General features: G+C 39.7%; 1 protein-coding gene across 1 annotated transcript; it reads left to right on the plus strand.

Moving 5' to 3' along the window:
- The first annotated feature begins 1,207 nt into the window (after positions 1-1,207).
- On the plus strand, positions 1,208-5,832 carry Acod1 (aconitate decarboxylase 1). Its single transcript, XM_026407508.2, has 4 exons — positions 1,208-1,375; positions 2,222-2,311; positions 3,697-3,902; positions 4,748-5,832. Exons 1-4 carry the CDS (start codon positions 1,208-1,210, stop codon positions 5,697-5,699), a joined length of 1,416 nt encoding a protein of 471 aa, XP_026263293.2. The 3' UTR covers positions 5,700-5,832.
- The last annotated feature ends 8,395 nt before the right edge of the window (positions 5,833-14,227 follow it).

Consider the following 14,227-nt stretch of genomic DNA (forward strand, 5'->3'; position numbering starts at 1 on the left):
GCAGCCTCCAGGTAGTCCCTAACAACAAGAAAGAGCATACAGTGGTTTTTCAGCTCACTGTATCATGTCAACTTTTCCAGTAGCCATATTTTTAAAAGTAACAAAAAATTGATGCACCTATATTATCATAATATAGAAATGTTGACATTAATGTTAAACATTGATTCAGCATGTAATCTATGGTTTTAAATTATTGAAATACTTTATATTCTTTCTTTTCTTCTAAGTCTTCAAAATCCAGTGTTCATTTTATTCTTATGACACATCCTGGTTTGGACTAGCCATATTTTAAATGCCAAATTGCATAGTACCATTTTGAACATAACAGCGCTAGAGCACTTAGGAATCTTCTAGAAGGCTGAGGGTGTACCTCAGCAGTACATGAGGCCCTTAATTTGATCCCCAGCTCCACACACACAAAAAACCACATAGAGATCTGACAGAAAAGTGAATCCCCATGCTAGGCTTCCAAAGGATCTGGTTCTGGAGAGAGTCTAATTGTGGTGGTCCAAGGGGGACCAGAAATGTTGGTTTTCGAAAAGGAATCCCAGGTGGTCCTGATGTCCATGTTCCTCAAACAACATCTAAGGAAATGTGGGCTTACTAGCTAAATGCCCTGATTTTGGAGTTAGACCTACAGGGGTTTATATCCAGATTCCACAATTTAAGAGCTGTGAAAAATAGTGACTTCCACTTTGTAGGTCTCAGTCTCCTCACCTGCAAAGTACAGTACTTTTCTGGAACACTTCTGGGTCAAGCACCAACCTAGACACTTGTGGGTATTAAATGGATAATGTGTCTGAAATACTCTGCACGGTACCTGGCCTGCCTCTAATAATGGCAGCTCTTAGCTGTCTGCATAAACACCCCACCTCCAGCCATTCTCATTTCATGGGTGAGAAGTCCATCCATCCTCCCCCTCGGACCTTCTGTGCTTCCTTCCACCATCGCCCACCATGCTCTGTTGTCATCATCTGCTCACTAGTCTGTGTCCTGAACTCCACTTAGGACAGAACCTGGCTGTGCATCTCCAGATCCCTGGGCTTCATGCAGAAGTGCTTGGTACACATCATTTTTTAGAAATAGAACTAAATTTTATCAACTGGGTTTTCTATAGTGGAGCAAAACTCTTTCCCTCAAGGTCTCTTGTAGAAAAGAAGTATGCAAATACAAAGTAGAGTGTAGCGCTGTTCTAACCCTCTTCCCTATGAAGTCTGTCACAGAAAGCTTTGCCACCTTGATCCATGGCTTAAAAGTGGGACACCTGACTGATGGAGTTATTCAGAGGAGCAAGAGGATGATTCTGGATACTCTGGGTGTTGGGTTCCTGGGAACCAGCACAGAAGTGTTTCACAAAGCCAGCCAATACAGTAAAGTAAGAGACTCAAAGTTTAAACTACAATCAAATATATGTGCATGCCTGCTCTGGGATAGACTGAGAGATGTGTGCATGTGTTCTGTTTATCCTATACTTGTTTTTTGTTGGTGGTGGTGTTCTTTGTTTTGTTGTTTTGCAGTACTCCCCAGTACTGAACCCTGCGCCTCATGCATGCTAGGCCAGCACTATACCACTGAGCTATAGTCCCAGTCTCCTATACTTAGTTTTATAGATAATGCTCAGTGTATATATCATTGTTCTATACTGTTTTGAGATTCTATTTCATTATCTGATTTTAAAAATTCATCCATATCTTTTGCTATGTTATTGTTGTAAAACCATTCACTAGTAATTTCTCACAGATTATCATTACAACCAAAAGTATGTTTTAACCCCAAAATCCTAGAAGCAAAGGCACCTACCACAGACCATTCATTCTTGCAAAGACTTTAAGATTGTCTGTGGGAAGGCTGGTCAAGGACTCTGAGCAGAGTGAACATGTATGTACAGATGTAGCAGCCACTCTCCACAGGATGCACTTGGCATGGATGGTTAATCCCCAGTATTTACCCCAAGAATAAATAACAATAAATTCAGCCTCACTTTCCTGAAGCACTTCCAGATCACAATCTTGGATTGCGCAATACCATCTCTCCCTTCTTTGGGTAAGGTTCCACATTCTTCTACGAGGTAGAGAGAATTCCAATGACTAAAAATTTCTGTCTATCACTGGGTTCAGATAAGGACTATGAACAAAACGTCTCCACAAAGAGTCCCTCTTGAAATGCTGACTTGGTGTGCTGTGCTCTATCTGTGTCACTGACTGGTGTTCTTCTATTCCAGATCTACAGTTCCAATATCTCCAGCACTGTTTGGGGTCAGCCAGACTTCAGGCTCCCGCCCACATATGCTGCCTTTGTTAACAGTGTGGCTGTAAGGATGTTTACAGTGTCTTTTCAAATACTAGACCATCATCATAATTTTAGAGCCAGAAAATATCTTAGAAATTGTCTTTCTTATTTTACATATGAGCTCATTGAAGTTCAGAGAGATGAAGTGGCCTGCCCTGTCTCTCCTAGGCAGTTATTTCAGTTTTCACATTTTTACAATAAATGGATGATTATCAAAAAAAAATATGAAGTAGAGAAAATGGAAGGATTTAGATTTTAAAAGACCTTCAAGGTATTCCAACTCTAAACCTTGAATATGTATAGCAAAAAATTATAAAGCCCCACATAATTCCTTCTCAATTCTTTTTATTGTGGACAAAAGTTTCCATCTAGCAATGCTATTTTCATTCATTCAACAGGTATTTATTAAGAAAGAAACCTTGTTCATATGGTGTTTATATTTTCTGAATGAAAAAATCAGCACTTCTCATCTGACACATGATTTTTGTGGTTTTTCATTTTCTGTGTGTCAGGGAAAGTCTACAAGATGTAATTTAGACATGAACATATTGGGATTTCCAAGATGTATTTATGATTTATGGTGACAGTAATCCAGAATACAACAGTCAGACCCAATGACATGTTCAGGAATCAATGCCCAACTGACAGTAGGAAACACACCAGTCACACCAAATGGATGTAAAATCTATTTAAAAATCAACTACTGGTTATTATTATTTCATATATGGGAGAAAAAAACAATGGGTGGAGTGAAGAAGAAGAAAACCCTACAGCAAAATAATGACTGTAAAATATAGTTAGGTTTGAGGGTTCTTGTGCTGTTCTTACAACTTCTCTGAAAATTTGCAATTATTTCACCACAAAGAGATACCGAAATATATGGCCTGATATGAAATGGATGATAGTAAAGTTTTAGTGTCAATTGCTTAAAGGCTGGGGGACACAGAAAAGACAAGATCTGTTTTTAAAGGAAATATAAATCTTTCCAGTAGCTCTAGCAAGAGGCAAGATCCTCGGGGCTCACAAGCTGCTCTCCAAGGTCCTGCTCTCCTCTGGGCAGAGGAACAAGAACCAGGCTCCAGAAATGTGATTAAGAATCACAATTACAGGCTGGCATTGTGGCTCAGCAGTAGACCCCCGAAATGTGTGAGGCCCTGGGTTCCATCCTCAGTACAATATCAACAAAATAAAGATGCTGTGTTCAACTACAACTAAAAAAAAAAATTGTTTTTTTTTTTAAAGAAGAAGAAAAAAGAATCACAGCTAAATCTCAGGTTTTAATTTCAGGAAATCAGACTAAAAAAAAATCTTTTAGCAAACAAGGTTATTGCTAAATTAACCCTTTGCTGATCCCAAAGATGACAAATTCAGGGAAAATTTGAGGGTTTTGTTTGTCTATTTATGCAGATTCACTCAATGGATTTTGATGACACATGGCACCCTGCCACCCACCCTACGGGGGCTGTCCTTCCTGTCCTCATAGCTTTATCAGAAGCCCTGCCTCAAAGACCCAAGTTTTCTGGCCTCGACCTGCTGCTGGCTTTCAATGTTGGAATTGAAGTTCAAGGCCGATTAATGCATTTCTCAAAGGAAGCCAGTGACATACCAAAGAGGTATGGAGAGAATTTGTCCCATGGGCAAGCAGCCACATCCCCTTCACCTGCCAGGTTATATCTGTAGAGCTTTCTGGCTTAGAAGCTAGCTCAGCTGAAGATGTAAACATCAATGCTGGTGGATAAGGCAATTCCAGTCACTTACCAAACCCCATGTCAATATACAAGAGTGTGGTTTCAGAAGTGCTAGTGAAAACTTTCTTTGGATTTAAAGAGCCTATGAAACAATCAAGTCCATAAAATAAATTGGGGCCTCTCATTCCAAGGCGACTCACTGTAGCATTCATGAGACTTTGAGTATTCCTGCTCTCATCCTCAGAGCACAATCTACTCTGATATTCACATGGATCCCTCAGCCTAATTACAGCATTCAGAATATCCTAACCTTGACTGTTCATCCCATAGAACAAAAATGGCCAAATATTGGCTAATCATATAGTTCAATAACATTTATTTTGCCATGAGCTCCATCCTGCTAGGAGAGGAATACATTGGAATACCAGGTCGTGAACTTTGAGTTTCTACAAGGCCCTCAATTCTTAAAGGTTATTTCAGCAATCAGCAACTTCTGCCTTTCTGGAAATAATAGTACCATTTATAAAGAACTTTCTGGAAGTTAGTGTTCTAAACATGAGAATTCATTAAAAGCTCCCAAGCCTTATGCATAGACACTATTTTTATCTCCGAGAAACTGAATAGTTATTACTAAGATCACACAGCTATTAAGTGGAAGAGCAGAGATTTGAACTGGGGCAGTATGACTCAATTATTGCTCTTGAACACTATGAAATACTGCTCCCTGGTGGATGAAATTTTCAAACCTCCAATTCTGTTTTGCTTTTCAGATTTCATCCCCCCTCCGTGGTGGGAACTTTGGGTAGTGCTGCTGCTGCATCCAAGTTTTTAGGGCTCAGCCTGACAGAGTGCCGAGAGGCCCTGGCTATTGCTGTTTCTTATGCTGGGGCACCCATGGCAAATGCTGCCACTCAGACCAAGCCCCTTCATATGGGCAACGCTGCCAGACACGGAATAGAAGCCTCTTTTCTGGCAATGACGGGTCTCCAAGGAAACAAGCAGATCTTGGATTTGGAGACAGGGTTTGGCGCCTTCTATACCAACTATTCCCCCAAAGTCCTTCCAAGTCTGGATTCTCATGCTTGGCTGCTGGACCAGCAGGACGTGGCCTTCAAGCGTTTCCCCGCGCACTTGGCTACCCACTGGGTGGCAGATGCAGCCGCATCTGTGAGAAAGCACCTGGTAGGTTTGGATAGAGCCTTGCTTCCTGCTGACCACATTGAGAGGATTGTGCTCAGGGTTCCAGACGTCCCATACGTCAACAGGCCCTTCCCAAACACGGAGCACGAAGCCCGTCATTCCTTCCAGTATGTGGCCTGTGTCATGCTGCTGGATGGTGGCATTACTGTCCCTTCGTTCCACCTACAGCAGATCAATAGGCCGCAGGTCAGAGAGTTGCTCAGGAAAGTGGAGCTGGAGCACCCTCGGGACAACCTGCCAAACTTCAACACACTGTACTGTGAGATGAGCGTCACCCTCCAGGGCGGAGCCACCTTCACCGAGCGCTCGGACACCTTCTATGGGCACTGGAGGAAACCACTGAGCCAGGAGGACCTACAGGAAAAGTTCAGAGCCAATGCCTCCAAGACACTGTCCTGCCACACAGCAGAAAGTCTCATAAAGACAGTAGAAAAGCTGGAAGACCTAGAAGACTGTTCTGTGCTCACCACTCTTCTGAAAGGACCCTCTCCTCCAGAGGCTTCCAGATTATCCAGCATGTAATCGGTGTGCTTAACAATGTCCCCGAGGCTCATCAGCATCTAAATAACTTTGCACAGGGTGGGGGTGTCAGTGATTTGCTTTATAAACCGGGGTCTGCTGGCCAGTCTGCCCAGGTACAAAGCAAAGTGTCAGAAGCGGTGCTTTGAATTAAGGTCTCTTATTTTCCGGGTACAGAGGAGCCTCCGCTGGGAATTCTTGGTGCAAAGGTGAGACTGCCCAGTTGCTATGGTGATGCCCTGTTCAAAGGAGGTTCCGTGCTTGCCACGGGACTCAGTCTTGACCCTGAATTTGGACACCAGCTGCCGGGGGTAGAGAATTATTAGTGCAAAAAAAGATCAGAATAATTGGCTTCCAAGAACTTTGACCTTGGACCTGTGCGCTCTGAAGAAACTTTCTCACAGAAAGCCCTTTTGATGTTAAAACCTATATAATAAACATGCCAAGCTAGCTCTGTGTCACTACATCTCCATCAGGGTGTAACGTCTCACCTGATCTCAGCTTTCCCTCTATGTGTGTCTGTTTGTCTTTTAGAATTAATCCCCCCGTCTCCCCTCGCCAGGTTTTCTGAATTCATGGTGGTGCACTTCTCTCCAGCAAGGTGGAAAGAGTCCAGGAACAAAGTCATGTACGTTTGCAAGGAGTCTTGTGCTATAAATTTTGTAGGACTATCCAAATTGCCTTAATTAAGACAATAAATATTCAAGAAAAAATGATTTTATAAGCATTCACAAAAAGGGTGAATATTAAGTTACCTGTGATTTGCTTGTAATCTTTTCAGAGTAATTATTTATGAACTTAATGAACCTTCAAGCTTTAGAGAAAGATGACCCTGCATGCTGTTTGCCGCCACAGGGGTGGGGCTATGGTCTATTGTGCCACCACAGATTTCTCTGACAATGGGTATTGCCTGTCCCTCCACAGTGTAAGGGGTGTTTTGTGGGATCAATTGGTTTGATCCTGCCTCTGCTTGATGTATCTCTGAGGGTATTACCAAGTAGCCCTTGGCTTCTGTTTCCAGCAGTCTGGAAAAGTCTGTGGAGAATCATGGTTTTAACCTTTACAATATACTTTACAATACATACCACCTTTTAGTACAAACAGTTTTTGAGAAAAATGTCATGAATAAGTCAGAGAAGCAAGAAAGAATAAAAAGGGGAGCAGTCAGATGTGCAGGTAATTATATATTAACTGTATGAAATAACAATTGTGTTATTTCATACAGTTAATATATATATAATATAATGTAATATATAATGTATGGTATAATATATATGTTATATAATATATATAATATTATATATTATATATCATACATTATGAATGAAATAATCATTGTTATTTCATACAGTTAATTGTCACATGGAACTAAAATAATGCAACATTAACAATCATACATAATGTGTGCTAAATTTCTGGTGTTATTTACCAAAAAAAAAAAAGGCAAAGTTCTTAACTCTAACTATTGGTTGATAAGTGTGCATGTTGAAATTTCTTTTTTTAATTTTTTTTTGTAGTTGTAGATGGACAGCATGCCTTTATTTTATTTATTTTTTTATGTGGTGCTAAGGATCGAACCCAGTGTATATCCTCTTCTGAGAAGTGTCTGCTGAGGTCCTTGGCCCATTTATTGATTGTTATTTGTTTTTTGTTGGTTTTTTTTGTTGTTGTTATTTAACTTTTTGAGTTCTTTATATGCCCTAGAAATTAGTCTCTATCTGATGTGTGAGGAGTAAAAATTTGCTCCCAAGATGAAGACTCTCTTTTCACCTCACAGATTGTTTCTTCACTGAGAAAAAACTGTTTAGTTTGAATCCATCCCATTTATTAATTCCTGATCTTAATTCTTGCACTATAGGAGTCTTATTAAGGAAGTTGGGACCTAATCCAACATGATGAAGATTAGGACCTATTTTTTCTTCTATTAGACGCAATGTTTATGGTTTAATTCCTAGGTCCTTGATCCATTTTGAGTTGAGTTTTGTGCATGGTGAGAGATAGGGGTTTAATTTCATTTTGTTGCATATGGATTTCCAGTTTCCCAGCACCATTTGTTGAAGGGGCTATCTTTTCTCCAATGCATGTTTTTGGCATCTTTGTCTAATATAAGATAATTGTAGTTTTGTGGGTCAGTCTCTGTGTCCTCTATTCTGTACCACTGGTCTATCAGTCTGTTTTGGTGCCAATACCATGCTATTTTTGTTACTATTGCTCTGTAGTATAGTTTAAGTTCTGGTATAGTGATGCCATCTGCTTCACTCTTCCTGCTAAGGATTGCTTTCGCTATTCTGGGTTTCTTATTTTTCCAGATGAATTTCATGACTGCTTTTTCTATTTCTATGAGGAATATAATTTTAAAATTTTGGAATTTTGATCTGAATTGCATTACATCTGTATAGTGCTTTTGGTAGTATGGTCATTTTGATAATATTAATTCTGCCTATCCAAGAGCAAGGTAGATCTTTCCGTCTTCTAAGGTCTTCTTTGACTTCTTTCTTTAGGGTTCTGTAATTTTCATTATATAGATTTTTCACCTCTTTCATTAAGTTGATTCCAAAGGTTTTTTTCTTGTTTGGTGGTTGGTTTTTTGTTTGTTTGGTTGGTTGTTTTTGAGGTAGTTTTCCTTGTTTCCCTTTCTGAGGATTTGTCACTGATATACAGAAATACCTTTGATTTAAGGGTGTTGATTTTATATCCTTCTACTGAATTCATTTATTAGTTCTAGAAGTTTTCTGGTGGAATTTTAGGATCTTCTAGGTATAGAATCATATCCTCAGCAAATAGTGCCAATTTGAGTTCTTCTTTTCCTATGTGTATCCCTTTAATTTCTTTCATCTAATTGCTCCGGGCAGTGTTTCAAGAACTATATTAAATAGAAATGGTGAAAGAGGGCATCCCTGTCTTGTTCCAGTTTTTAGAGGGAATGCCTTGAATTTTTCTCCATTTAGAATGATATTTTTTCCTGGGGCTTAGCATAGATAGCTTTTATGATGTTATATATGTTCCTGTTATCCCTAATTTTTCTAGTGTTTTGAACATGAAGGAGTGCTGTATTTTGTCAAATGCTTTTTCTGCATCTATTGAGATAATCAATCATATCTTTGAGTATATTGATGTGATAAATTACATTTATTGATTTCTGTATGTTGAACCAACCTTGAATCCTTGGATAAATCCCACTTGATCATGGTGCATGATCTTTTTGATATGTTTCTGTATTCAGTTGCCAAAATTTTATTGAGAACTTTTGCATCTATGTTCATTAGAGATATTGGTCTGAAGTTTTCTTTCTTTGAGTGTCTTTGCCTGGTTTTGGAATCAGTGTGATATTGGCCTCATAGAATGAGTTTGGAAGTGCTCCCTCTTTTTCTATTTCCTGAAATAGATTGAAGAGTATTGGTATTAGTTCTTCTTAAAGGTCTTGTAGAACTCGACTGTGTATCCATCTGGTCCTGGGCTTTTCTTGGTTGGTAGGCTTCTGGTGGTGTCCTATTTCATCACTTGATATTGGTCTGTTTAAATTGTGTATATCATCCTGATTCTATTTGGGCAAATTATATGACTTAAGAAATTTGTCCATGCCTTCAATATCTTCTATTTTATTGGAGTACAGTTTTCAAAATAATTTCTAATTATCTTCTGTATTTCTGTAGTATCTGTTGTGATATTGATATCTGGCTTCTTTCACTTAGCATAAAGGTTTTGAAATTATTCCACATATGTATCAGTATTTTATTCATTTTCATCTCTGGGCAGCATTCCATTTCGTGCATATACCACATTTTCTTTACTCATTCACTTGTTCATAGCTGGATTGCCACCAGCTTTTGAGTAGTGTGTCTCTATGACTATTCACATAGAGATCTTCATGTGAACATTTTTCCATTTCTCTTGGGTAGATAGCTAGGAATGGGAATGCTGGGTCATTTGGTAAATATATGTTTAATTTTATAGAGAGCAGTGTGTAGAGTATCTCTATTATGTTATATATTTGCCAGTGTTGGGAGCAGTGATTTGAATTGTGGCCTTTGACTGTCCTGTGACAAGAACACACTTGTGATGGGAACTCTTGGTGCAAAGGAGCCAGTTGAGAGTGCCCAGTTGCTATGGTGATGGCCTGCTCAAAAGGAGGTTCTGTGCCTGCCATAGAGCTATCAGTCTTAACCTGAGTTCAGACACAAGCTGCCAGAGGTAGAGAATTATGAGCGCAAGCTGATAATTATAATTTTGGGCCTCTAGTCTTTGACTGTGGTTCTTTGTGCCTTGAAGAAACTTTCTCATAGAGAACCCTTTTGATATTAAAATCTATATTATAAACGTGCTGAGCTAGCTTTGGTTCATTGCGTAACTATCAGGGTGTAATATCCCACCTAGTCCCAGCTTTTTCTCTCCTGTGTGTCTGTCTGTCTTCTCTAATCCCCCATCTCCCCTTGTCCAGTTTCTAAATTAACCACCACACAGGTCACAGCATGCCAGCAAAAGATAAGTGTTCTGGTTTCACTTCACTCTTCACCAACCCTTTATAATTTTGGCCATTCTAGGCAGTGTCTAATGATATCTCACTATGGCTTTAATTTGCATTTTTCTAATGACTCCTTCTTGCCTATTTTTTGCCAGTTCTTTTAATTGGCTATCTTATGGTTGAGTTGGAAAAGTTTATTATATATCCTGGGTATAAGTCATTTAGAAGATACGTGTTACATGAATATCTACTCCCACTCTGTGTCCTGTCTTTTTTTCCCCTTCTTTTTTTTAATAGCATACCTTGATAAATTTCAAATTTTAATCTGGGGCTGGGGTTGTGGCTCAGTGGTAGAAAGCTCGCCTAGCATGCACAACGCACTGGGTTCTATCCCTAGCACCACATAAATGTAAAATAAAGATATTGTGTGTCCACCTAAAACTGAAGAATAAATATTTTTTAAATTTTTTTGATCAAGCCTATTTTACCATTAAAAAAATGTATCATTCCTTCTTTGAGTGGCATCATAAGGCATCTTCTAATACAGAAAGTTTAAAAGCAGAAATATGGGAGAAATATGGATAGTATATTAACAAAAGAAAGCTGGAATAAATGTTAATATTCCATGCAATAGAATTCAAACAAAAAGTGTGACTAGGAATGAAGAGGATGCCCACAAAATAAAATAATTTAAAAATATTTAGATTAATAACAATTCTAAAATGAAATAATTACTAAAATAATTCTGAACTACAAGGAGAAGTAGATACATCTACAGTTGTATTATTTTAACATTTCTGTCAGTAATTGACATTTCAAGGAAACCAAAAATAGATGGCAATATTTAAATATAACAACATACATTTACATCTATACAATAGGAATTCTGAACCCCAAAATTAGAGAATTCACAATCTTTTAAAATTTTCACAGAATGTGTACAAAAATGTACCACACACTTGCCATAAAGCAAGCCTCAACAACTTTGCAAAGAACTGGATCATACATATTAAATTCTCTAATTATAATACAATTATGTTGAAGATTAATATAAAAAGAGATAATTAAGCTCAAAATGTTTTTAAGAAAACTTTTTCTTTCTTTTTTTTTTCTTTCTTGTGTGTGTGTGTGTGTACGCGCGTGCACCAGGGATTGAACCCACAGATGCTTAACCATAGAGCCATATCCTCAGCACCCCCCCCCCTTTTTTTTAAATTTTGAGACAGGTTCTCACTAGATTGCTTTACAGCCTCCTCACTAAGTTGCTGGCCTTGAACTTGCAATCCACCTGCCTCAGCCTCCAGAGCCACTAGAATTATAGGCATGCACCACCCATGCCTGGCAAGAAATTTTTTTCTAATTCTTGGATCACAGAAGAAATTATAATGAAAATTATAAAATATTTAGAACTAACCAATAACAAAATCATTATATATTAAGGACTGTAGTACTTTGGAAAGTGCAGTATTTCCGTTGTTGGGTTTGTATCACTTGGATGATGCTCTTCCACAGAACATGTTATATAACTGATGAATTTGAATACAGCTGATCAAAGGGGATATAGATAAAGTCATTTCTATTGTGATCTTAGGGCAAAATTTTAATTATTGTCCTTTATCAGTATGTTTCAGAAATTACTAGAGACAACATTTAATAATATCCTCAGATAAACCCTAACACATGCACCAGACCAACAGTAGATGGTGGGGAAGCCATTCTCTCCTGAGCGGGAAAGAGCAGCAGGGTGACCTTGGCGTTGGCCTGTGTGTCTACTGAGTTACTTGAAGGCAGAGTAAACGGGGAAGAGGTGGTCTGTGGAGAGAGCTTCAGGTTCCTCTTGACTGGCAGGCCTGTGTGCCCTTCACTCACATCCCACCCCGACACCAGAGTCAGACAGGAAGTGGAGAAAGACTGACTCTCCAAGTTCCTTCCTAGTTGGTTCCCTTCTTTTTAGAAAAGGTGCTAGTAGGCCTTACGTGGGAATGGTGGTTTGAAGCTGAGCCCTTTTGTCCCTTCCTTGCATGAGATTGAAGAGCAAGCCCTGCTTGTGATCTCCTCTGCCCCAAGAAAGCCGGAGATGTGGGCTCAACAAATATCAAGTCAAGGCATTATGGAAAATGCTAGAGTTTTCCCTTCCATTTCTTTGAGGAAAGCAACCAAGGATGCTACTCGGCTCACTTTTAGTGTCATAGACTTTCTGTGCAGGCCAACGACCCCTCCATAAGGATCAAGCCAGACCACTAGTGAGAAGCTCACCTGAGATGGGCACAAAGGCTCCATTCATGAGTAGGGGTTGACTGCAGAATCCCTCCCTGCATTTCTGCATCTTCAGCACACATCCGGGGTCCTGAGTCAAACTGCCTGAAACCAGACACACTTTCAGGAGCCCCAGTGCTGGCTACAGTGTGTGTTTGGGGGATCCTCAGGACCACATGCACCTTTGGTGATTCACTGGAAGGATATCGGATGTAGTGTCCTTGTGGCTTTGGCTTATTACAGTGTAATGATGCACGACAGAAACAGCAAGAGAAAAAAATCAGAGAGAAATTCATGCACTGGCTTCACTCTCTCCCTGGGGGGTCACACTAAATGTACTCCTTTTTTCAGTGATGAAAAATTCATGTGCAAGCAATGTTTCTACTGTAGGAGAGACTCAGCCCTCAAAGTTTTAACTAGTGGCTGGTTAAAGCAGGAGCCCTCTGCCTAGAAATGATCTGAATTCTAAACTCAAAGAAGGAAAGCAGCCGTCCAATATAAATCAATTTGCAGAGAGCCACTCTTACCAGTCAGGAGTAGGTCAAGTGCTAGTTCCCAGATGCTTGTAAGCTGCCCTATTGCTACAGCAGCTTCAAGCCTCCACGTTACCTATTTTGCACAGATTCTCTCACCCCCAAAACTCTTCATTTTCTGTTTGTGTGATTTTGTAAGGTACAAAAGTGTTACCCAAACTTGGACTTCTTCACACAAGGACTTGCCACTGCACTGCTGCACCTGCTCCTTGAGCTGTGTGTTGTATCACCTTATGGAGAGCAAGCTAGACCTGATGGCCCAATCCACTTAAACCTGTCACAGACCAAAGAGCTGCAAGGATTTAACCCAGTCACTTACAATGAGAATATGTGAGTTTCAAAGGAATTTTTTTATAAATTATATTTTATAGCAATTTCACTTGCAACTGAGAGAGAGAGAGAGAGAGAGAGAGAGAGAGAGAGAGAGAGAGAGAGAGAGATCACAGTCAGATAAATGCTCTATGATAAGCCCCAGGGACCATTTTAAGCCTGTGTAGAGAAACTGCAGGGGATGCTGGGCATTTATTCAATTCAAATCATTGTGCTGAGGGCTTCATATGCACCAGGGGATGTGCTTGGTGGGGCGATGGAGCCATGAACAAAACAGGCAAAACCTCCTGCTCCTGTGAATTTACAGTCTAGTGTGGAATAGACAGACAATAAGAGGAAAGTCTTCCGTGCCATGATTCCTGCATCTCTGCCATGGTAGGAAGGGCAGCTTCTAGAAGCTGAGTTGGGTTCAGGGACCAGGAGAATCCAAAGCATGTGACCCTTCCCTTCATGTATTTAAATAGCTTCCTGGGACTACAAAGGACATGTGGCAATGCTAGCAGGATCTGCCTACACAAAGTGAAGCTAGAGGGAACCTAAGAGGGACAAAGGTCTCAACATGATGCACCACTTTTCTCTCCAGCAGAGCTCTGCAGTCACGTTCGGGTATGCCTGTGTGCGTGCAGTCCCTTCTCACCACGACATTCACCTGAAATAGTGAAGTTTGAGGGGTTGTTGTTGCTGTTGTTGTTGTTGTTTAATCACTCAGAAATTGCTTCACTTATCCTCTCTTCTCCAATCCTATGTAAAAAGGAAAAGGAAAGAAAATAGCAGAGGATGAGTGCACAGAAAGCAATAATTCAAAAGATATCCAAATCAGATGAGTATTTTACAGATAACTACTCCGATTTCTGCTAATACCTGGGTGTCCCCAGCAGTTTACACATATATAGTATATCCAAAAGGTATGATATGCATAGTAACTTTTTTAAAGTGACATGGCTTTATCT

This window comes from Urocitellus parryii, chromosome 2 (assembly GCF_045843805.1).
Source record: "Urocitellus parryii isolate mUroPar1 chromosome 2, mUroPar1.hap1, whole genome shotgun sequence".
NCBI classification, from domain to species: domain Eukaryota; kingdom Metazoa; phylum Chordata; class Mammalia; order Rodentia; family Sciuridae; genus Urocitellus; species Urocitellus parryii.

Bases quoted from the DNA above. Each gene is read 5' to 3' on its own strand.
- Acod1 (XM_026407508.2), top strand. From the start codon at position 1,208: ATGAAGTCTGTCACAGAAAGCTTTGCCACCTTGATCCATGGCTTAAAA. The intron at 2,312-3,696 runs GTAAGGATGTTT...CTATTTATGCAG, and splicing joins CCTTTGTTAACAGTGTGGCT to ATTCACTCAATGGATTTTGA. The intron at 3,903-4,747 runs GTATGGAGAGAA...TTTGCTTTTCAG, and splicing joins GCCAGTGACATACCAAAGAG to ATTTCATCCCCCCTCCGTGG.